Below are 25670 nucleotides of genomic sequence, written 5' to 3'. Positions count from 1 at the left end.
TTTTTGGTGTAAATATTGAAAAAAAAAAGATGAATGAGGCATTAAGAAGAAATGCAAGCTTACAAATAATATTTTATTATAAATAATTTTTTAAAAGATGTATTGGAGTATGTATTGCAGAAATTCTCCAAGTGGTTTTTGGTGATCATAGGCAAGTTCCAAATTTGAAACAATTCGATCGTTATGATTTCCAATAATTCACATATATTGCTGTTTCCCTACTCATACTTTTTGAACTTGGCAATACTAACTTTCTTTATAATTTTGCTTAGTTTTATGTCTGCTATTTCTTCAGACTGATGAGCTTTCTAACTTCAAGAAATCCTTTCCATTACAATTCTGATTTCAGAATAAAAGTTTCTGGCATTGGGTTTATTCTAAGAGATACATCTCTATTGCTTCACCATTGCCCTTTCTGAATTTTGAGCACCCTAAGACATATTCATAATTGCTTGGTTTAGCAGAAAGGAAAAGGTTGTCTTTAAGGGATGTTTGCTTACCATTATGAATCTAGAATAACAAAAATAGAACGATGAACAGTTTAATTATGGAACTAATTGCATGAAGGCAGCCTGTCCTTTTTCATGTTAAATATTTGGGAAGTAGGGGCTGGAATATATGGACCTAGATTTCTTTTTGTTGGAAAGAAAGAATTATGTTGGGATTTCTGAAAAGTTTCTGAAGGAGCACAGTTTTCTTTAAACAAGTTTTGAACCTCTCCGCAGTATTATGCAGAAAAAGAAGTCTTCAGTATAAAGGTCTTAATACGGTAATGATAGTCATTTGATAATTGTCTTTTATAGATGATCATATTGTCTCTTTTTGTTTTAAAGAAAGAAAGCACAGGTTTGTCACATAGGAAAAGGGGTGATGTTTTGTCTCCACTACGCCCCCCCCCCTTTGTTAGAAGCCCTTCTTTCCTGAAAATGGCTGTATGTACAGCTGCTCTGACTGATACTGGAAAAATGTTCTACTTTGAGAAGTACATCATGTCCTCATGTCCCCATTCTAAAAGGGTAATGAATGCGAAGCAGGTGAGTCAGCCTTTTGTGTTTAGGACCAGGTGCTTTCCCCCCCTTTTTTATTTTGGGAGATGGCATGCTAAAACACACCCTGGCATTCATCCCGCTTGCAAACACTTCAGAGTATTGAAAACAGGTAGGGATATATTTTATGAGTGGGTTAGCCAGTTTTCTTTAATCATAAAAGGGAGACCAGCTTCTATGCTGTACTATGCTTTTATAAGACTAAAATGAAATGAAATTCTAGGATGGTATAGCTGTGTTTAATTAGTTGCCCTTTGACTTGGCTGGACTTTGTTTTGCTACTGAATGAGAATTGGAAAGTTAAAAGTCAGAACAAAGGAGAGCATCTACTATATAGGAAGCTTAGGAAGTGTAAACTATGCTAGTTTCTTGCTGACTTGTATTCTATTGTTGACTAAAATGGGATATATTTTAGGAATGTTGTATTTGTAACTAGCACTGCTACTACTATTCAGCAGGTAGCAGGACCCGGACATCTGGTAGCGGGATTTGCTAGTGGCTGGCTTTGCTAATATTTATGATAGCTGGATTTGCTCGTACACATCTAGCAAATTAGATGATAAAGTAGTAGGTATATATGGAAATGTATGACTAGTTTCTCCCCCTAACTATTTGAATAAGGATTATTCTGTGTATTATTAATGTTGTCTTGTATTCTTGTATGGACTGCACCAGTAGAGGCTAAACCAATTTCATTGTATACATGATGTACAATGACAGTAAAGGCTTTGAATTATAGTAGTCACAAATACCACATTCCTAAAATGGGATATATTTTAGGAATGTGATATTTGTGACTACTACTTCACTATCTAATTTGCTAGATGTCTACTAACAAATCCAGCTACCAGAAATCCAGATCCAGTTCCCTGCTGGATTTCATATTTATTTGAATGCTCCGATGCATTTTTAAGCTGTTTAAATCCAATGGTCCTAAGAAATAAAGGTTTTGAGAGTGATTAAAAGACACAGAAAATGTGTACATGATACAATGCTATTGTATGGAAAACCTTGTACAGATTATGCAGGCGAGCTGATCCTTACTCTTCAAAATTTGAGGTTTTAGATGGAGCTTTAGGGAGAGCTAGAAGAACCTGTTGCCCTGAGAATTGCAAAGGCTGTTGAACTTCTTGAAGTTTCACTACTCTTGTTTTAGCTGGGTTATTAAAATTCCTCATTTCTAGTCTAGTCTAGGAGTGGACTAGCATCCTGCCTAGTCAAAAACTCTATAGAACTGCTAAAGTTGAAAGAATTGGCCTGATTCATAATATAAACATATTGATAAAGTAAAATGAATTTTAATGACATTAAAATCAAAATGACTGTTTTATTTCTGTTTTAAGTATTGCAACCATAGGGTTACAGTATCTCCTGATATTCCAGGAGAAAATCCAGAGAAAAGGTTTTAACATTCATAAAAGCCTTTCTTAACTGGCTTAAAAGTTGCTATAGTTTACTGCAGTGTTTTAAAAAAGATGCCATTATTTCAAAATTAAAGGTAAAGCCTCTCTTTCAGTTGATTTGAACTCATAGGACTACATGGAAATGTTCATATAGTTTTCTTGACAATTATATGGGAAGTTCAGTGGTGATGAACCTCTGGCTGATAGGCTATGTTCTAATTATTTGGCATCCAAATGTTTTGCCAGCAACTGTGGCTGGCCTCTTTAGAGGTGAAAGTGAGCACAAATATTTGGTAATTAGAACATAGTCTATTAGCACAAAAACTCATCACTTCTGGACTGACACTGGTTGCAAAAGCCTTTATTAAAATAAGGAAATTGTTTGGCATTCCCATCCTCTAACTTATTTTTTTAACCCCTTGGGCTAAACTACATCTCCAAGCTTTTTCTAATGGTCTATCCAAATATTAATTAGATCCAACTTAGTTTCTATGATCAGCCAAAGTTAACTAGGGGTTAGTGTCTATAACTGGGCTGTTCTACAGTTGCAATCTATTAGAATAAGAATCAAACCAGTTTAAAGATTACACCACTGAGAGAGAGTTGGACTCAAATTGATATAAATAGCTATTCCCTGTTCTGTGAAATTATTTATTTACTTATTAAATTTAGGATACTTTCAAGGGGGCTTTCGTTATCCAATTATTCTGGCTCTTTTATAGAGGTTGCTGGGAGATAGAATGGAGGAAGAAAGAGGAAACATTTTCTTTTTGTAGTTTCCTGGTGCTTTCACAAAATTTTTAAATCCTTTTCTTTACTACTAGAAAAAGAAAAGAAACAGATGGTATTATTTTATTTGACTATGTGTTAGAGTTCACCAGATTAGAAATATCCAAATTTATGCTTTTGTTTGAACTAAATCAAAGTATTTGATTTTTTTTTAAAAAAAAGCAGTTGATTGGAAAAGGAAATAAATGTTTATCTAAAATTCAAAAGAGGAATCCTTTGGCTTTCTTTATTTTTTTTTTTAAATTAATGCAGTGGTGGAAAAAGACTTTTGCATACTGGGAAGTAGCAAGACTGGTTGGCCACATCAGCTGGAAATTGCAGATACTGGAAAAACTAGTATTTCAGGTTCGTAGTCCAGCATCCTATCCAAAGAAGAAGCCTAAGCATTTCCTCTGCAGGAAGGGGAGAATTCATTGTGAGTGACGATAGTAGAAATGCCAAACTAGTCCCCATCAGACATTTCTGTTATATTTGCATTTCTCACTTGTAGTAGTGAACATCCAAATAAGCCCTGGGAGACTGTACATAAACAGCTTGATTGAATATGAAAGCTTTTCTCCTTAGACCAGTACATATGACTTTAATAAAACAGAGCAATCAATAAAGAAGTGCAATAGCTGAATTTACAGAAACGGGATATGAAACTATATTGTTTTTAAGCAGCAAAAAGGTATTTTTTGGAGTGAATTTCTTTTCATAGACAGGTACAGAAGAATCAGAGATCAGATTGAAAGTAAGGGAGACAGGGTGAAAGTAAGTATGCCAATAGACAACTAACCATGAATGTGTCATGAACATTACTGGAAAATGAATCATTTGGTTGGAGGAGGGGACTCTATCAGGGTCCAGATTTTTCAAAAAAAGCTTCATATCCTGCTGGATATTTGTGATAATTGTTTCTCAGAATGGAGATTGTATAGATGACGTGAAATTCAGTTACCATTCCAACCATTGTTTTCTGCTACGAACTTAGCCTTTCAGCATCTTTAGTGATTATGATGGTTCTTTTTAAAAAGAAATCCGCCCCCACAAGCAAAGCATGTGATAGAAAAGCCCTAGACATTCTGATTTATAGGTTGATTAAGTATGGAGAATTACATGTATATTAGCTAATAGTTACAAGCCACAGTTGGCTTAAAAACAATACTCCAGAGAGTGCAGATCAACAGTTCCTTGTCATACTGGCATAAAATAACGAATGGATACCACAAGGCTTGATTTGGGTCCAGCTGCTCTTAAACATTTTTTATTTATGGCGTGAACACAAAGGTGAAGGACATGCATATCAATGTTGACAATTCAAAAGACAGAAACCAAGTGCAAAATATTATAGCTTTTGAGAAATCGGCTAAAAATAAACAAATCAAATATAGTTGAGACAAATTTAAAATTCTTCTTTAGGAGAAAAAAAATATAGGAAGAGGTTGGTGATATGTAGCTTGGTAATAATGCTTGTTAAAAGGATCTTAGAACAGTAACTAATTATAGCTAAGTGTAACTGCGAAAAGAGCAAACAAAATTTAGTTCTTCACTAATGGTTAGTTTATAAATGAAAGGAAGAAATTACTTCCACTTTGTTCTGCATTAACCAGGCTCTACTTCAAGCAGTATGCTCAAATTACTACATTATAAAAGAATTAGAAAAACTAGATTTCAAGGATGATTATGAGTTGGAAACTTAGTTGGAGTCATGGCCTATGATACAGCAAAGAATAGTTGTAAGTTTAGTCCAATACCAAATGTACAAAACAATGCCACTGCTGTACACCAGGAGGCATGGTGAAGAAAGTGATAAATCCAGGTAAATAGAATTCTACGGACAGGAAGACAAAGAGAAGGAGTGTAACAAATGATGCTTTCTCAAGGAGTCCAGTCTTAAGCGTCTCCAATTGTTGCACTCTTTTTTTTTTTTTTTCCTCCTTGACAGTCAGTGTTCTTGTGGACTCAGATGTAGAATTGTGCCTGTTGTTGTTGTTGTTGTTGTTGTTGTTGTTAGCGACATCATGTCCAACCCATCTCGACCCCAAGGACAATGTTCCTCCAGGCCTTCCTGTCCTCTACCATAATGTGGAGTCCATTTAAGCTGACGCCTACTGCTTCAGTGACTCCATCCAGCCACCTCATTCTCTGTAGTGGTATATTTTCATTGTTACATTTCATACATTGAATTATTTTTAATGCATCACATTTGATATGGATGACATTTTTCATATACAGAACCAGTGAAATGGTGAGAGTCCCCCCCCCCCCCCCAAATCTCCTGTTGTTTGTTGCCAACATGCTTGAAGGAATTGATTTATTGATATTGGAATCTAACGTATCTGTTGAGTACCAGGATGAGGGAAACTGATTTCTGAATTCAGAACTCTAATATTGATTATCAGAGGAACCAATGCTATCTCTCTTATTGCATAAGACCAGTTCAACGAGAGAAATTTGTATTACAATATCTTAGACAAAAACAAATTAAAAGTAAAGAATTATATGGGGAATCTGTAGTCTATATCTTGCCCCAAAGCCAAATATTATTTTCATTTTCTGCCTTGCCTGCTTCTTTTTCAAATACTCAAGCTGAGATTTAGATATATTCTTCCCCATAGCCTAATTTTCTCAGTTTAGAACTGTACACAACTGTGTAAATCCTCACACTTTGCCCCCCACCCCTGTTGTGTATGGAAGATTGAAAGCAGCTCTAGATAAAAGCCAGAAAATTAAGAAAGCAGGCTCCCTTAATGGGCATCTGAAAGATTTATGAAAAAGCTCTTTGAAACTGCAATGTTAAAAGAAGGCTTGTGAGAGTTTGAGCTTGCTAATGATGATCGACATGAGTAGAAGGGCTTTCCCTTAGGCAAGGATTGCATATGGCAGGAAATACTGCAAGCAGTAATGGATGAATTATGTTACATCAGGGAGGGGCAACATATGGCTCCTAAATGACATAAGGACTCAGAATATTTTATGTGACTCATGCACCTGTTCCAAATGCTGAAAATGCCCACTTTCCCTTGACAAAAGTGGGGCTGCTTACGTAACTTTTGAACAAATCTTTACAGGGGATTCAGCAAGCAGAACGTAATGCAGCAATTTTACATGGTGATCCACATACACATGGCAGTTGTATGACTAAAGAGATCAACATCTAGCAAATCATTAAAATGACTGGTGGGCTGCACTTGGTTTGGAGGTCACATGTTGGGCAACCTGTTACACAGGTAATGTAGGAAACCGCTTGATTGGATTTTTCAGAAGTTTCTGTAAACATACAGTATCTGAATTGGGCTAATTACTCATGCCCTTTAATTCACTGCTGAATTCAGCAAGTAAGCAGTGTTTTCAAAGTAATTATTTTTATGCCTAGTGGGGATGCAACTGTGTATGATCAAAGAGAGAGACTTCCTCAGAATCTCTTGCAAAGTCAATTTTTAGGCTTTAAAAAAAACATTTCTAATGTGATCAATTGGAGACAATCTATGTAGTTTTGTTTGTTTTTCAAACAACAATTTAAAAAGTCCAGCTGCTATGACTCAACTTCCAGGTAATTCTACCTGGATGACTAAGAATCTTCATCACCATATTACTACAAAGTGGAAAGAGGAACAAAAAGGGGAAGTTAGAAATTATGTTTCAGGAATATTCTTAACCAATGGTAAGCACCTACTATAGAGGTTAGATAGGAGTCAAAAGAATTGGGGTGGGTGGGTTGAATTTAGTATGTTTGTGGCTATGTAGCAACTCTAGGGTAATCCCTCTTTTAACTCCTCTGAGCTCCGCCATTCTTATATATTTAATATTATAATTAATATATCTTATAATTAATATTGATTTTTTTATCTTTAAAAGTTAAATGATCCAAATATCAATGTGTTAATCTCAAGTAAACACCACTGTTCCAAATATAATATAATCTACCAATTTGTGTTTTATAATAACAGCGTAATACAATATGAAGATGGAAAAAGGAAACAGACTTAGATAAAAACTGAATTTAAAGTATTAAGGAGTTTTATAATTTTATAATTAACATATTTAGAGTCACAACTGAGTTATTTCATTTAAAGGAAAAACAAAATCCTTATAAAATACAATATTGTTAAAATGAGATTTTTAATCCACACTGATGGTAAATTAAATCCTCCAGGGCTATAGCTTGAGGCTATAGTAAATGCATCCTCAAGAGAAATGATGCTTCTAGCCTTGAGAGAAGGCTGATCCACTCTCCCATCAAAATGCTGCTACTTAGCCTGGATATTCTGCATAATTATTTTCTCATCTCTAACCTCCTGCTTCTTGAGATAGTTGTTGAGAATGGTAGCTCATATTTGCAGAAAGCCTTGGAAGAAACTTATTACTAGGTATGTTTCAGAGTGATTTCAAGATTATGCATGTCATTGAGAATATACTGCTTGCAAATGATCTTTAGTGACACAAGGATAGGGGAAATATGACCTTTCTGGTGTGGCTTTATTTCAGCGGTGTCAAACTGACGTTGTCACAGTGCTGTCATGTGACGTATTGGGACTTCCCCCCCTTCACTAAATTGGGCAAGGGCATAGCCAGCATGTGACGCAAGCAGCCTGGGGGCTGGGAGTTTGACAGCGCTACTTTATTTCTTAGAAGCCTTTAGTACCATAGATTATTTTCTTGTGATTGCTGGATCTTTCTAGATTCAAAACACCTGCTAAATAAGCAGGTGCACCTGTGGCCAGGAGATCCATCATATCTCAATTGCCTCTTACTTGCACTATGGCAAAGCATTTTCCATGGCGCTATTCTTTGAGAGCTTACAGACGTTGCAGCTGATCCAAAATAATAGCTTAAATTGTTATGAGTCCTCTTAACTTATACAACACCATTACTTCAAGATCTGTTCTGGTTTTCAGTTGTCTACCATGTTTCCCTGAAAATAAACTGGGTCTTATTTTCTTTTGGGCCTCAAAATAAGCACTAGAGCTTATTTTTTGGGGATGTCTTATTCCCCCCCCATGTATGGGAGGTCCACCTCTTCTGTTTCTCACAGTGGGACAGGAGGCCACACGGCATGCCAGTACCACTGACGAGAGGCAGGGGAGGGTGGAGCTGATCTATGCACTCCGCACTTGCTTACCTCAGGGAACCCACAGCCAGACCACCCACGCCCTGAGACTTGCCTTGCCTCACAGCGGCAGCTCTGGCAACCCCATCCAGTAAGGCCCCATGTGGCCCATGGCCCACTTCTTCTGCTTGCTCACAGCTGCAAAAGAGCAGGAGGCTGAGCGACGCATCAGTGCCACGGCCACAAGGCAAGGTGGGGACCTTCCTCCCTGCAGCCAGGCCATCCATGCCCCAACATCTGCCTTTTCTCATGGCTGTGGCACCAACACATCACTCAGCCTCCTGCTCCATTGTGGCTGCGAGCAAGCAGAAGTGGGCTTGTGACCACATGAGCTCTGGCTGAACATGGCTGCTGGTGCTGCTGCCATGAGGAAGGTGTTGGGGCATGGCTGGCCTGATTACGGGGACCTGAGGTAAGCCTGTGCAGGGTACATAGGACAGCTCCACCATCCCGCCTTGTGGCTGTGGCACTGTGAGCAACCAGATAGAATGGGCAGGTGGCCTGCTGTGCAGGCTCTTAAGTAGGGCTTTTTTTGGGGGGGGTGTTATATTAGGCGTATACATCAAATATGTGCTAAGGCTTATTTTTGGGATAGATCTTATTTTAGGGGAAATGGTATTGGGGTCCCCAACCGCTCCCTGTGGACCCGCACTGGTCCAAGGCATGCCAGCAACTGGGACACGCAAAAAAGCAAAGTCCCACCCATGATATGCTGGGAACATGCAAAGCCACGCCCCTTCTGGTCCATGGAAAAACCTTTCTCCATGGAACCAGTCCCTGATACCCAAAAGGCTGGGGCCCACTAGTCTATTGGGTGCAATTCAAAATATTGGTTTCACTTTTGAAGCTCTATGTCAGTCAGGATCTGGGTATTTGCAAGACAGTCAATTCCCAGCGATATCTTCTCTTCTAGTACGATCTTGTAAAATAGGCTCTCTTTATACTCTTTTCTTGAAGGGTCACAGAATAACATTATTATTTAACTAGTTCATCAGGCCTTGGCAGTTGAGATATTGTACTATTGTTCCCTATGGTATTAGTATTTTAGGCTATTATGATACATGTCCCTAGTATTTATGTATGTTGTTAAGTTTTAATTATTATTCTGTTATTCTTAGATTTTTAACCTGATTTATGAATGCTAGAAATCTTCTAGATCTGTCAGTGATTGAGTGGCTTCTAAGTACGTATATAAATAAATAAAATATGTTTCCTTCCTTTGCTTTGTCCAGATATTTTAGATATCAAATCCTATCATATAGCAGGAGTGTCAAACTCGATTTCATTCAAGGCCGCATCAGGGTTGTGTTTGGGGGGAACGTGGTCAGGAAGGTGTGGCCAATTCGACAGCACTCATTGAGGCTCCGTTTTCACTGGCAGAGGGCTCCAGGAAGCTGTAGCGGAAAAAATGGAGCCTGGGTGGGCTGTGCGCAACCTCCCCAAGCTCCATTTTTACTGGCAGAGGGTTGCAGGAGGCCATTGTGGCTGAAAACAGAGCCCGGGAGGCACCATGGGCTGTTCCTTCATTGTTTCCAGGGTGGGCTCATGGGCCAGATCTAAGCACCCTGAGGGATGCTTAGTTTGACACCCCCATTGTACAGCCTGTATTATGGTTTTAATCAGAGATGGGTTCCTATCGGTTTGGACCGGTTTGGCCGAGTAGGTAGTAACTCGGCCTGCCACACCCTGAACTGGTTCTATCTTGGTTTTTTGATTGTTTTTTGCTACTGTGCATGTGCAGAAGCATTTTTAAAGTACTGCGCATGCACGAGTAGTGTGCATCAAGTGCATGTGCGCGTGAAGCGCGTCCCTGAGTGAACCGGTAGTAGCAGCAGTCAGAACCCATCTAGCTGGCTCCAAGTTAGTAACTCAGAACTTATCACCCATGTTCTCTTTATTTGTTTGTAAAGAGTGCAGACTTTTCTACCTTTTTTCTATAATCATTTAGTACACATTATTGTTTACAATATTGTTCACAGAACAGTAGAACATTTATAGATATAAATGAAAAGAAACAATAATAGGGATACTATGGAATTGTTGGGAGAACTTGACAAAGAGGGAAAAGGAGATAAGGATGGAGCTAAATGCAATTGGTTGAGAGATTAGAAAACAATACTCACTTGACTACAACTCCCATCACTTTCGAACAGCATTACTAATGATTATGCATGCTGGTGATAATGACAATTGTAGTTTAGTACACATGGAGGGTATCAGATCGATGAAGTCCAGAGGAAGGTTAAAAATTGATCTTTTGCTTTACTTCAGAAAAGTCCATGATGCAAGAAGCTTTTCATTACTTTTCTTTCATGACAGAGTAAGGAGAGGCTTAATAAGAAACATTGAGGAACAGGCTCTAAGTTTCTCTCTGTGAAGAAGGTTGAGCAACAAACTGGTTTGTTGCTAGAAGCAGCATTCTTGATTATTGAATTCATCTTTCATCAACATTGTTTGTTTTGGCTTGTGCCAACCGTGAGACAATTAATATTGGACTGTTTCAGGTGAACTGAAGGAGGTATGTTTAAAGACAAAGGTGCAAGATTTTGTAATGTGCTTTATTCATTTTTAAAAGTTTCATTTTGTAGCCAACACTCTTTTCTGTTCCAGGAGGACATACTGAAATAAATTGTTTTTCCATGGGTGTGTTACTACATTTGTTTGCCCAATCTACTAATGGATTTTGAAGTGGTCCTTCTTGTAACTTGGGTAAATTTTGTGTTTGACCTGGCATTGCTTATATATTGTGTAACTACTTGTTTTCCCTCATAAAGTAAAATAGCTATCTTTAAAAAAATGGGGTGAGGTCTTTGATTACCCCATGGGATCACTTCCCTTTGAAATAATTGGAAGAGGAGCGATTCTGGTCCAAACTGCAATTGACAGATTGTAAAATACTGCCAAGAAGAATTCTAGTGGCATATTTGGCATTCTATTATTTTTTAAATAAACACATATTTTAAAGAAACAATGCAGGAGGGATTGAAGTTTGGCACATTCTGGAAGATTTATTGATGGAGCTCAGACATCAAGCAGCCTATTCTTGATTTAGCTTTAAATACCATTCAGATTTGTGGCAAAAGTCAATATGCTAATTGCATGTATTTATTCAAAGACTTCTTAACCTTGCTTTTTAGGTAAAAGGGCTCCTAGAGTGAATTTACAGTAATAAAGTTCAGTAGTATGACTCTTCCTGCCCTCTGACTCACAGTTCAGGTTATCACATACAGTATATAGAGAAAAAGGGACGAGAGGGAAGAGGAATAAAATGAAACCCAGTGGAAAGGCATTCAGATTGATAGGTAGATATTGTGTTCTTTTAAAAAAAAATAGCAATAACAAAGTAACTTCCTTTTCTCCTCTCTCCTTGAAAGAAAAATCTAATAACCTTTTCCCATGAAAGTACTTAGCTTTGTTTACTTCTGGAGTCATTCTAAGCAGTAGGTTTTTGATATCACAATCTGGTTGGTAGATCACCGAATTCTAGTAAAATTATAGAAGAGTATGTAACCCTGAAATCTACATAGTATCTGTGCAATCTACTTGTTCTTTCTGATTTCTTTGATTAAACAATGTTATCTATTTGGACCCTGGAAGTGCACTTTCTCTGTAGCAGTGCCTGTCCTCTGGGATGGGGTTTTCCTTGAGATCCAACTTGGTTCTTGTTTAGAAGAGAGCCATGAAGCTTTTAACCCAGGCCTTTGGCAAGGGAGAATGAGATCCTTCACTGCATTCAATCTGATCTGTTGGGCTTGCTATCTTTTCTCTTTATCTTTAGTTGATTTCATTATTGATTTCATTCTTTGATTGTTGTGAGCTGCCCAGAGTATCAGGCACACACAAGTTTAATAAATAATGATAATAACCTGGCAATCCCTTGCAATTAGAATATTTAAAAAAACCTCAAAGTCTTAACTTTGGCTGCTCAAGAGCAGGCTGTTTGAAGTAATACAGTCAAAGCCAGAAATAAAAAAAATATATATAATCAAATGCAGATTATGCAAAGCAGCAGAAGAAACAGTAGATCATATGCTCAGCTTGAGCAAGAAGATTGCAAAACTGATTATAAACACTGACATAATACAGTCACCAAAGTGATTCCCTGGAACATCTGTAAAAAATATCATTTACCAGTAATAAAAATGGGTAGGAACTTAAAGATGAAAAAATACTTGATAATAAGCAGGTTAAAATATTGTCAAATTTTCAAACTGTTAAGTCTTGGCACATCACACATCACTACACTTAGAAAGAAGAAAGTATGGGTAATTGATGTGGCAATAGCAGCAGATAGTAGAATAGAAAGCTAAGAATTAAGAGAAGATTACAAAGCATCTTGGGTGTCACCCAGTGTCTCCTTGTAGGGGAAATGGGCAGCATAAAAATTACTAAATAAATATATAAACAAACAAACAAATAAACATCTGGAAATTAAAGTTGAAAGATTATGGCATAAGGGCGGCCTATAAATCGTATAAATAATAAATAAATAAATAAATAAAATAAAATAAAATAAAATAAAATAAAATAAAATAAAATAAAGTAAGCCAGATATGATAATCCCATTGGTTATTAGCACTATGGGTGCAACATTGAACAAGATATTGATGGCACAGGTGGCGCAGTGGTTAAATGCAGCACTGCAGGCTACTTCAGCTGACTGCAGTTCTGCAGTTCGGCTGTTCAAATCTCACCGGCTCAAGGTTGACTTAGCCTTCCATCCTTCCGAGGAGAGTAAAATGAGGACCCGGATTGTTGGGGGCAATATGCTGACTCTGTAAACCGCTTAGAGAGGGCTGAAAGCCCTATGAAGCGGTATATAAGTCTAACTGCTATTGCTATTGCTATCTGCATTTATGCTACATGAATACATTGCAACATTGGAAAGAACTCGATGAATATGAATGCCAACTCCAAGGAACTGCCAGCTGTGATTTCACTTTGCTGTGTATGCATATTACTACTACTACTACTACTACTACTACTACTACTACTACTACTACTACTGTAGTGTTACTATTTTGGATGTGTTAGTGCTTTGATGGTGAACCTATGGCATGCATGCCAGAGGTGGCACGCAGAGCCCTCTCTCTGAGCATGTGCGTGGTGGCCAGCTGCTCTTCCAGATTCCGTTGCATGCATGCACACTGGACAGCTGCTCTCTTCTGGGTTGTATGCTCTGGCGTACATACGTGCGTGCTCCAGCTTTCACACTCAGTGCCGAAAAGGTTAACCATTACTATGTTAGTGTAATAACAGAGTGGAAGTATAGAATCATAGGGCTGGAGGGGACCTTGCAGATCTTCTAGTCCAACTTCCTGCCCAATGCAGGGGACCTTATACACATCTCAGACAAATGGTTGTCCAATCTCAATGATGGAGCACCCACAACGCTAGGAGGCTGTTGATTAATTATTCTTACTATCAGTACATTTCTTCTTAGTTTGAGGTTGGATTTCTCTTTAATGAGTTTCTACCCATTGCTTTTTGTCCTGTCCTCAGGTGCCCTTCAAGTATCAAAGATAGGTATCATGTCACCCCCAAACCTTCTCTTTGTTAGGCTATACATATCTAGTTCCCTTAACTACTCATCATATGGATTTAGCCTCCGGAACCCTTATCATCTTGGGTGCTCTTCTCTGCATTCTTTCTAGGGTCTCAGCATCTTTTTTGAATCATCGTGACCAGAATTGGACACAGTATTCCAAGTGTGGCTTCACTAGTGCAGTATAAAGCAGTATTGTGACTTCTCATGATCTTGATAGTAATCATTAAAATATGTTCTGCATTGTAGAAAACATTTGTGGTGTCCTGTTAGGTGTTTTGAACAGTGTGATCTCATATGTCTTGATTCTTGTATTTCAAAGTTTTGCTTAGTTCCCCATCTCACATAATGCTTAGTCTCCAGCTGTTCTGGCATCTTTGTTTCTCTTATCTGATCATGTCCCAATGAGGAGAAACAGGAATGAGCATTTTGCCTCTGCTCTTCTGTGTTGCATCCTTTTATTTCCTCTCCTGACACTACACGATGACTGGTTCAAACATCTGTATGCATTTGAATGCTAACATTTGTTCGTCAAAAGATCTCAACTATGGAAGATAAAAATGAAATGAGATGGTAGGGAATTTATGTAGTTGGCTCTTCTTTTTCTGTATTGTAGCATAGTTGTAAAATGAAAGACTGACGCCATTTGCAAAGCATTTTTGTTGTTTTCATCTGGGGAATTTATTTAATGGTTAGCTAGACACAGATGCATCTACTTCTGTTATATCATTTATCAGGATCTGATTCCAAATGGAATGTCTCTGTGTGTGGAATAATATATGGAAATACAATTATGTGTCTTTAATTGACCTGAATAACTCTCTCCTGCAATAACAATTGATTGTTGTAGATGAAGAATGGTTTTTTAAAAAAAATAATTGTATCAAAATGCCTTTTCCCCTTGAATTTTTCAGTTTTAGTTACAGTAGTACAGATAGTTGAGACAGTAACATTATTCTTCTTGGTGTTCTCATAAGAGTCCTATGAGTGGGTTAGCTTGAGATATAACAGTAATTACTGCACAGAATACCTTGATGCCATGGTTGTGTTGAGATTTGAACCACATGGCCAAAATCCAACATTTGGTGCTACTGACCTTCATTCTTATTTTCTCTGTTATATATACATAACTCAAACTACATATATGGGTAAAGTATTAATTTTGGAAGTAGGTAATTTTTGTGAATACTTATAACAATATGCAAATGGATAAATGTTGGTACTGTATGTTCACATTCCCTGAAGAACAAGGTATTATGAACTTTCTCCAATTTTCTACTCTGGATATATGCTGGATTATAAGACTCATTATGTCTTGTTTATCATATGTGGAATACTTGTATGGGTTGTTATCAGTTGTCATATCTCTGCAGGCATTGAATTATTTTCTGGAATACTGCGACTGTATCAAAATATACAAGGCAGTACCTGCAATGATTATTTCTGCATTGTGTAACATGTGAAAAATAAGAAAGAAGCATTCCATTGCAAAATGCACAAATTAGCTCTCCCTCTAGTCCAGTGATGGCAAACCTTTTTTGGCGCATGTGCCAAAAGCAGGGGGAGCTCAGGGGGGTTGTGTGCGGGTGTACCACACCCATAATGCAATACGCACAACCCCAGCGCACAAGCACGCATGACCAGCGCCCCCCCCCCATTTTTGGCATGCTTTTTTCGCCCTCCCAAGGCACTAGAGGCTTTATAGGAACCTGGGGAGGGTGAAAACAGCCTCCTCCGCCCCTCCGGAGCCTTCAGGAGTTTTCCTGAAGCCTCTGGAGTGCAAAAAACCGGCCATACGAGCAAACTGGAAGTTCAGGAACATACTTCCGGTTTGCTTGTGGGGCCGGTTTTAGCCCTCCAGAGCCTTCAGGGGCCTTCAGGAGACTTTCCTGAAGGCTCCGGAGGGCAAAATACGACTCTAAGAGCAAACCAGGGTCATTTTTTGCTCTCCGGAGCCTTCAGGGAAGCCTCTTGAAGGACCCTGAAGCCTCTGGAGGGCTAAAACCGGCCCCACAAACTTCCGGTTTGCCTGTAGGCCCGTTTTTTTGTGCTCCGGAGGTGAAAAATGGCCTCAAAAGAACGCCGAAGTCTGCTGGCCAGCGCACGTATGCACGCTAGCCAGCTGACAGGGCAACACCTTGCGTGTCCTGATAAATGGCTCAGCGTGCCACAGGTTCGCCATCACGGCTCTAGTCAGACAGACTAGAACTACAAATTAGTCCAATGGGATTTTTTAGGGAGGCTATTGCTCAGAAAAATGAAATATTTACAAACTTTTCTAGATAAGATCAGTCTTAATTGGTTCCATGTTCCCAGTAGATTTCCATGTTCCCATTTTAAAACACAGTGTTTTGCCAACAATGCAGGTATGACTATTTGTTCTGGTCTGCAGTTGCCTGCAGTCTGGATGAAATAGGTTGCAGTGTACTTCAGACAGGACTCATTTCAGCCAGACAGTCGGGGGAAAAAGAAACATAATTTTTCTCTTGCATAAATTCCATGCTCACAGGCCTGTACTTTCTCCAATCCTTTCTTCATCCCATGTCCATATTTTCAGTCCTCTGGTGACTAAACCATACTGCCTCAATTCCTGCAGCTGACCATTTCTTTTTGTTTCCTCACTAAAACACGTGCTTTCTCCTGTGTGCTGAGGAGAATCCAAGGAATGTGTTAACTCTGTCTTTCTGCTCTGAGACTGAGTCTTGTCAATCTTCTGTAGTCATGCCACTCTTGCCTGTCTATCCCAGTCTTGGCTCAGAGAGGTGTTTGGAAGATAACTCCTCAGTGACTCAGAAATTAGAACACAAAGACTAAACTTCATTCCTTGGATTCTTGCTCATCTTCACAGTAAGGTCTTTTGGCATTGTGTAAGTCTTCGCAAGACAGCAAACGGTTCAGCTGGCTCCCCGGTCCATCCGTCACAGCTGCCTTGATCTGGCTCACACGGACAGAGCCAAAGTCCGTTACTTCTACCTGCAAAACAGCGGAGAGGACTGGAGTCATTGCCTGGTTAACTCCAGGTGCACACTCCACAGCGGTGCAGCGGGAAAAGCCGCAGCAGCAGGGTTTTTGAGTTTGCTATGTCTTAACTCACTTCCAGTTAGGACAGAAGCTAAAATATGTGGCACTCCATTTGTTCAAATTTATATGTTATCATTTGCTATTTCCTTGCTCCTTTGATTCCTTTTATATCCCCCTTCAAAATGTCATTTATAACTTCTTTCTGGCTGAGATTTATTTTATTATTTACTAATTAAATTTGTTTGCTGCCCATCTCACTGCAAGGTGACTCTGGGCAGCTTACAACATCAAAATAAAACCATAACTATGTATACCAATTCATAAAACCACAATAAAATCACAATGAAAATATAGATTACAACTTAGACTAAAAGATGGGGAGGAAAGAAGCAAAAATTATTTCTATTGATGATGTTTTGGCCTTGCAAGGACCACATAAATTGTTGCTATACATAAATAACAGTCAGGTATGAGTAACCATGGTTCAGTGTCAAACATGATTTTTATTGCAACTCATTGTGTCATGTTCTGAAACCTTCAATGAAAATAGAAGAATTTGTTTTATCAGTCAAAAAGAAAATTATTTATTCTAATGGTGTCTTTAGCAGAAGATTTGTTGTTGTTAGTCACGAAGTCCTGTCTGACCCATCACGACCCCAAGGACAACATTCCTCCAGGCCTTCCTGTCCTCTACCATCCTCTGGAATCCATTTAAGCTCACACCTATTGCTTCAGTGACTCCATCCAACCACCTCATTATCTGTCCTCCCTTTCTTCTTTTGTCCTCAATCTTTCCCAGCATTAGGCTCTTCTCCAGTGAGTCCTTCCTTCTCATTAGGTGGCCAAAGTATTTGAGTTTCATCTTCAGGATTGGAAGATTAGCAGAAGATATCAGAAGACAATGGCAAACCAGTTCTATATTGTTCCCAAAAAAGTAGTGGTAATGTATCTATGAGGTTACCAGGTGTAGAGAAAAAAAAACACCTGGTAACTTCATGGTATCGTTACCTAATGCATATTCAAAAAAACCCTCTCAATATAGAAGAAGCACTGCTAGACCTTACCAAAGTAAAATCTTATTCTTAACCCTGTTTCTTAGAAGTCAGTAATATGCAGCCTTCTGCTATTGTTGATCTCAGTGCTGGTACTCATATAGTTAACTCTCATGAGAGAGATATCCCATAGTCTCACAGAGATGTATCACATTGTCTTTTCTGCTGCTATAGTCATCTTGTGGTGATAAATTTATATAAACTAGTTATGCAAAGCACTTATTTTCTCTCTTTTTAAAAAGTTGGATGTACTATTTATCCAATTAGTTTTACTGAGAAACTCCAGATTGTTTCTTTTTCTTGCATAGCCTTTAATTGCAATAACTGGATTCAATTTTTTCCTTTAAAGAGAAGAGCATATCTTAGCTTAAATGGGAAAGAGATGTTAACATTTATTTCGACCTTATTTTTGTTTAGCTTTTATATACCATTTTGGGGGAAGGTAGGGTTTTGCTCAATGTACATTTCTATTTTTTTTTAAAAATATTATTTTGTTGATGTGTTATTCAGATATATCTGGCTGCATTTACATTCACATATTGGTGTATTTTAAAATGAATATTTTAAATTATTATTGGTCTTTGATTATACATAACAAAGATGATGCTCTGAATGTTAAAGTTGCTTTAATTTGCCATATACACATTGACCATTTGGATGTTATGCATGTTTAGAACAAGCATTTGTCCTAACTTTGCTTCTTTTTCCTCCTAAAAATTATCTGTATGAGAAATTGTCGAGCATGCACTTATGCTCATTCTAAACTTGGCAAGATGATTTTATGAGCCGCGGTGCTGCAGTGGTTAGAGACTACTTCTGCTAACTGCCGGCTGCCTGCAATTTGGCAGTTCAAATCTCACCAGGCTCAAGGTTGACTCAGCCTTTCATCCTTCCCATGTGGATAAAATGAGGACCCAGATTGTTGGGGGCAATAGGCTGACTCTGTAAACCGCTCAGAGCGGGCTGTAAAGCACTGTGAAGCGGTATATAAGTCTAAGTGCTGCTGCTATTTTATGATGCCTTGCTCAACCTGCCGTTCCAACCCAGCATGCAACATTTGGAGGACACTGGGCTGGGAAAGCTGGCCTGTAGTCTAGAGCCTATGAATTGTTGAACTTTCCTCATTTTAGCTTTTCAATTCTGGTTCTTTATTAGAATCCTGTATCACACTATCCTCCCCTCCCATCTGATTACCAATATTGTTGTGGCCCACCAGTGGCCAGCAGAGCTGGCAGCAGATTTGGACAGTGAGAAGGTTGGGGAGGAACATGGGCCAGTCCTGGAATCTGCGGAAGGCTCTGATGAGGGCTCTGTCTCGGAGGCAGTGAGCAGGCCAGAGCCGTATGCCAGTAATTAGCTGCCTTCAGAGTCAGACATCAGTGAGGCAGACGAACAGCTGGAGCCTGTTCCCAGTGTGCGCATGCGCAGAGTGGCCAGATGAAGGGAACAGCTAAAGAACAGGAGTTGACTTGGAAGTAAGACCACAGGTGGATGATGAATGGCCCCTCCCAGAGGAAATAAAAGAGCGAAAGGGGAATGGAGTTTGCAAGAGATAATTAGTTCTTAGAATTAGTAAGAATTAGTGCTTAATTGGTTCATGACTCTCCTAGACTCCTTGCCAAGTTTTCAGATATTGGCTGTCAGCTCTCCAAGCCAGATAAGGTCTGTGACTGTAAATCTTCCCTTGAAAGACTTTGCTGGATGTGAATGAGCAGAATACACAGTAAATTAATAAAAGGGGTTTTTATCGGGACAAGGAGTTTGCTTCATGCTCTTGGGAAGCCTAGGTCAGAACAGATATTTAGCCTTTTGTATAATGTATACAAATTGGTTTCTGTAAGTTGTTGAAGTTCTGTATGTTGATATTCATGGATCAAGTTATTTTTCTTCCAATTTCCCTGGGCTAAAATAGTAGATGATGATTTAGTCGGTACTGATTTGAGTATTTGAAATTGCATATTTCAAGAGTTTTGCTTCCTCCTGAAATCTAGTCTAACTAGCTTTCTTGTGACATTCTAAAACTAACTGTTGCTGTGCAAGTTTTCATTTTATAGACCAGAGGTGAGGAGTGTTCCCTGTCTTTGACTGGCTTTTACAAAAAAAAAAGTGCCATTTCACATTCAGAAGACAGAGCAATCTCTCCTTTTGGGAGAGGAGCTTGTGCAGTATCCCTTTCACTGTCACTTCAAGTTTCACTGACTGAAATGCTTCCCCCAGGTAAAACTGTGCTCTTCATCGCCTCAATTATGAGGGAGATATTAATGATCTTCAAGATTTGCAAAGTAAAATAAATCTTAGGGCTTAGGTGATAATACTATAATACTCAGAATGATCCCAGAATATTGACTATTAGGGAAATTGCAGTAAAAAAAAAACTGGTTTGGAAGAAAGGAGTAACAGACTATCTAAAACAGGGAGCCAAGAGCAGTTTACATTGCAAAGTTTTATACAGGTTCAATTTCTTCCCCTATGTCAGGAATAGATAAATCTATGGACTTCGGGCAGCCCCTACTATTTTACTGTGTTTGACTTCCAAAGAGACGGACCTTGTGCTGCTGGTCTATAAAGGCACATTTTTGATTAAAAAAGAAGTAGAAACAAGGAACATATTAAATCTCTAGTAGAGGTTAATGCACCTATTTTAATAAAACAACAACATTAGGTCTCAAATTCTTTTTAAGGGAAACATGAAAACTTCCATTTGTGTCAGTAGGAACAATCAATTTTCTTATGGCGAAATACACGTTTTTATTCCCATTGTACTTGAGTACAGATTTTGTTTTTTTAATTTAGTTTGGATCAGGGTTGTCAAACTCACGTCATCATGTGACATATTGGGACCTGTTTCCCCTTTACTAAACTGGGCGTGGGCGTGACCAGCACATGATGCATCTGTCCCATAGGCCGGGAGTTTGATAGCCCTGGCTTAGATCAAGAATATACCACACAGTTTTTGGAGAAATACAAAATCTCCAATGAGAATACCCCTAGAAGTATGAATTGGGTTGACTTACTTAACAATGAGAAGTAAATGAAATTTTTAACCCTCTTTGCTTACAATACTGCAGAATTGAGGATCTTCTACAATTCCCTTAATTTGGTTCACTATCTCTGTCTCGAGATTGTAAAAAGCACTTTCTGAACATTTCTCCCTTTGCTGGTTCTTGAGAAGGGGAGAGAGAGTCCTTCATCAGCCATATTGATTTCATCTTTTTGTGATGAATGCTTAAGCCACTGCTTATACCAAGTAATTGGATTATTGTTTCTCTGGAATCTTTCACATCTGTAAAATGTGTTATTCTTTTCTTTCAGGCATAGATTTATGTCCCCCCTCCCCTCTGAATATAAATAGAAAACATGAATATGAAGCTATCTACTGGACCACCTGTCTATTTTATTACTTATTTATTTTTAGCATTAAGTGGTTTTTCTCTTTCAGTTGTGAAAGCTGTGTGGAGCTGCTGTTTGTTCGGGGATCTGGGAATTGCCAAGAGTGTGATACCCCTTTGCGGAAGAGCAACTTCAGAGTACAACTCTTTGAGGATCCAGCTGTTGACAAGGAGGTGGAAATCCGTAAGAAGGTGCTGAAAATGTAAGTATCAGAAAGTTTCAATTAAGAGAATCCACCTTTTTTTTTGTGCCAACTTCCAAATTCATTTTAGCCATGTTTGTGAAAAGGCTTTGTTTAAAATATTTGCAAAATATTCTTATCTTGGATCTCAATAAAGTTGCCCAGGAAGGTATTTTTTCTGGTTTCTCATATTACAAAGAAACAAAGACACCTGATTTGTGCATAAATATCATTCCATATGTAAATATTTCAGGCAGGAAATGTCAATTCTTGAAGTTTCAGACAGGAGCAAGAACAGAGAAAGCTCTTCTCCTGGCCAGCTGGAATATCCTGGCTGAAACCTCCTTTGTGGACTCAGGTGCCTATGCCAGTCCCTCTGGGATAAGACAGTCCCACCACAGGAGCCATGGGGGTGCACTGGTTAAAATATAGTATTGCAGGCTAATTCTACCAGTTGCCAGCAGTTCAATTCTCACTGGTGTAAGGTTGACTCAGCCTTCCATCCTTAAAATGAGGACCTAGATTGTCGGGGACAATATGCTGACTGTAAACCACTTAGAGAGGGCTATAAAGCACTATGAAGTGGTATATAAGTCTAAGTGCTATTGCTATTGTTATTACATGGAATTAATCAAAAACAAGCAGGTTTCTGAGCATAAAATCTAGCAAAAATGGTATTGTTTTACTCCCCCTCCCCTTTATTGCTCTTTAGCTATAAAAGTTACCATAACCATTTAAAACTATGAGACATTACCTGGTCTCTGGCTTATATGATCTTTTTCAAGGCATATCACCTTTAAATGAAATGACATTAATTGAGATTATAGTTTTCTTAGCTCTTTAGAACCTCTACCCATTTGTCATTGCTGTAGTCTGTTGACTTTGGGGAAGCATTTTTATTAGCTGCTGACTCACTCAAGGTTCAGAAAAGATCAGTTTAGATAAAATCTGAATGCTCGGCTTCTCAAAAAGGCTGAGGAAAGAATGTCAGAAGTTTATATTTTTGAATGCCCAGATGTAATCCTATTGTGTGTGTGTGGTTTTTTTTTTGTATGTCTCTTTGCAAAGATACAATAAAAGAGAGGATGACTTCCCCAGTTTAGCAGAATACAATGATTTCCTGGAAGAAGTAGAAGAAATTGGTAAGTTCTAATGTGTGCATATTAGATGCCCTGCATGCTTTTATTTCCTGCCAGCCTCATTGAACGTTAAAGCTGAGCCTCTTTACACTGATCTTTATTGGAGCACTTGATGATTGGCTAATTACTTTCTCTTTGCATTTTTAATCAAGAGCTCTTCAATTCGAGGGATCTTTCTGGGTAATAAATGTTTCTAGTAGTCAGAGTAGGGATGGGTTGTGGTATGGTGGGAAACATGTACCGCAAATGTGGTTATAAAAATGCTTTGTAGGTTATTGCTGGGACTGCAAAAGAAAAACTCCCTGGAAGAAAAGGGGAAAGGAATACCGTTCAGTTCTTAATCTTGGCTTCCCTTTGCCTTTATTCACCATGACAGTAGCCATATGTACCCCTTCTCATCCTCTTGCTTCTTCAAGTACAGTAGCCCGGAGGGCTTGACACATTTGACCTTGTGTACCATTTTGGCAATGCAAAAGGACAGAAGTTAAAGAGCAAGATGAAATCTCTCTTTCTCTCTCTCTCTCTCTTTTTCTTCTCCTCTTTTGTTGGATTTTAAGCCTACAGATGCTATGGTTTGGGGCCTGTCCCATTTTGATGGCCGTTGTAAGACAGCATTCTCATTGGGGAATGTTGACCTAACGGATTGGGTGGGAAATAGGATCTTTCTTGCATTGGAGACCAAGGCGTGTTAATAGGGGAGAGGCGTATGTGCTCTTTGAGGTCTTGTTAATATTTAATGCCTTCCATCTATTTATGGCTATACTCCAGTGAGCTTTTAGTCTGCATATTCCAATCAAATCCCCCTCTCCTTACCCTTCACAGCAGTTATCTGACTATAGGTGGCGAGATATGCATGACCTTTGGGGCCATGTGTCCCCAAACCTTTCCCACTAAAAAATCCCCTGGATCTATTAGCTCTTGCTTTGCGATCTGGGCATTAAAGTTTGCTGTTGGCTTTGTGTGGTAATTTTATTTGTTTACTTTTTCTGTTTCTACCCCTGCTCTTAACTATATCATAAAAAGAAGGGGGGGGGGTGATTATTAACAAATTAGTGTGAGTACAAATTATCTGACAAGGTTGGTGACTTGCAGTGCCACTATTATTTATTTTAGTTTCAATAGTCCTGTTTCCTGTTGTATTCAAAAAAATAATCAAGCTGTCATAAGTTCCTGTGCTCAATCGCTCAAGCCCTGGTCATGTGTTGCTTGGACTACTGCAGTGCACTCCACATGAGGCTACTCTTGAAGTACACTCTATCTAGATGTTGCAGTGGGCACAGGATGCATCCATGAGAACAGTTCTTGAAACACTGTTATGGGCTTCCCAAGAGCTTGAAGCACACTGCTGTTCCATGAGCTGGTTGCCAGTTTGCTTCCAGGTCCAATTCAAGGTGTTGTTTATCATCTTTAAGGCCCTTCATAGCATGGATCCAGGTTACCAGGATAGATGGGTTAGCTGTATTGGCATTAGGGGCATGCAGTAGACTCCATTGGTCAAGGAATTCCAGCTGGCAGGGGAAGAGCCTTTTCAGATGTGGCTCCTCCCCTTTGGAACATTATGTTATTCATGGTGAAATCTGCACCCAATCTTTTGACCTTCCAAAAGGGCCTGAAGACCTGGTTCTGCCAACTGGCCTGGGACCCCAATGGGGATGCATCATTATGGATGTAGTTAATCGAGTGGATAAGACCCCACCTCCTCCCCCTCCCCTGCCCTTCCTATGCATCATATTGTGTTCCTTCCCTTCCCTAAAGCTAATTTTAAACTGATGTTATTTATTATTTTCATTTTTAATATTTCCATTTGTTCTTAATGATTGTAAGCTTCCCAGCGATACCTCCAGGCTAAATGGATGGTATATACATTGAAACAAACAAGCAAGCAAGCATTTACTGGTCATTATTGGACAAGAGAGCTGACACAGGTGAAGCAAAGCTGATATCAGATATGATCAGGCAGGAAGGCGAGCTAACACACTAATTAATTAGCATGAAGCTAGTACAAATGTCATTTTGATCAGAAGTTAAGTCATTCCAATTCTGAAGAGCCAATTCAGACTGGGAAACCTTATACAGTGAGTTGAAGTACAATGATTGTTATTATTTTTTTGTCATCCAGTCTTGGTGGATGATAAGTGGTAATTCTTTTGGGCCATTTCTGGAACCAGTGGTGCCAAACAGCTTGAACAAAAGACCAGCAGCTCCCTCTTCTGGTGAGGTAGCACACTGAGTGAGGTAGAGCACCCAGCTCTGTGGTTGGAGATTTGTGCCGCAGCTGGATTGATCCCCCCTCCCCACATTAGAAATTTGTCTAGTTATTGTGCTGAGTAGTTTTGAATGCATACATACACACCTATCCCATGCTCACAGCCTTACAAGTTAAATTGGAATGTTCTTTTGATTTTTGAGGTTTTTTTTTTCCAGATATGAAAGTGGTGTTAAAAACAATGAGATTTGTGCTGTATCTTAACATCTTAAAGGCAGGCCAACATATAAAAAATGAGAGAGCGATGGACAGAAGTACACTTGTCTATCTTCTTTTTCCTTTCTCCTTCAGATTGGGAAGGCCTAAGATAGGTTTATTTGGAAATGTATGTTGTGCTCACATAAGAAAGACTTTTCTAAGTTCTCTGCATAACAGTTATCTGTACTAACGTTAACCTGAGAAATTTGCTTCCTGAAATAGAGTAACAAATGGGCCTTCATGGTCATTATATTCTCTCCCCGGTGGCAAATGGGTATTCTGGGAATTGCAGTCCTAGCCTAACTGGAAGTGCTAAGTTGTGAGTAGGTGCCACATGAGTGTTCAAAGCTAGTTATGTTAATTGCTTCTGAGGACATTCCATAGATGCTGTTCCCTGATAAAAAGTTAATTGATAGTATTCATTCATTCACTCTCTCTTGCATTCTATTTTGTCCCTTATTTTTCCATTTCTAGGTAACTCATCAACAAGACACAATATTGCACACCAGTTATAGGAAGTTATCATATTAGTAGTATTTTTATTTGCT

The 25670-nt window shown here is 38.8% G+C and overlaps 1 protein-coding gene across 1 annotated transcript in view; it reads left to right on the top strand.

Annotated features, from left to right (window-relative positions):
* Nucleotides 1-25670, top strand: part of MNAT1 (MNAT1 component of CDK activating kinase) — a 109564-nt gene that overhangs the window by 17611 nt on the left and 66283 nt on the right. Inside the window, exons 2-3 of the mRNA XM_014071965.2 lie at nt 21388-21540; nt 22588-22661. Coding sequence (XP_013927440.2) covers nt 21388-21540; nt 22588-22661 — 227 coding nt within the window. The remainder of the gene's footprint in view (nt 1-21387; nt 21541-22587; nt 22662-25670) is intronic.

Source organism: Thamnophis sirtalis, unplaced genomic scaffold (assembly GCF_051295495.1).
Source record: "Thamnophis sirtalis isolate CommonGarterSnake01/CBP01778 unplaced genomic scaffold, rThaSir2_p1.2 scaffold_1, whole genome shotgun sequence".
NCBI classification, from domain to species: Eukaryota; Metazoa; Chordata; class Lepidosauria; order Squamata; family Natricidae; genus Thamnophis; species Thamnophis sirtalis.
The sequence above is the reverse complement of the archived record's forward strand: the minus strand, read 5'-3'. Positions and strand labels throughout refer to the sequence as shown.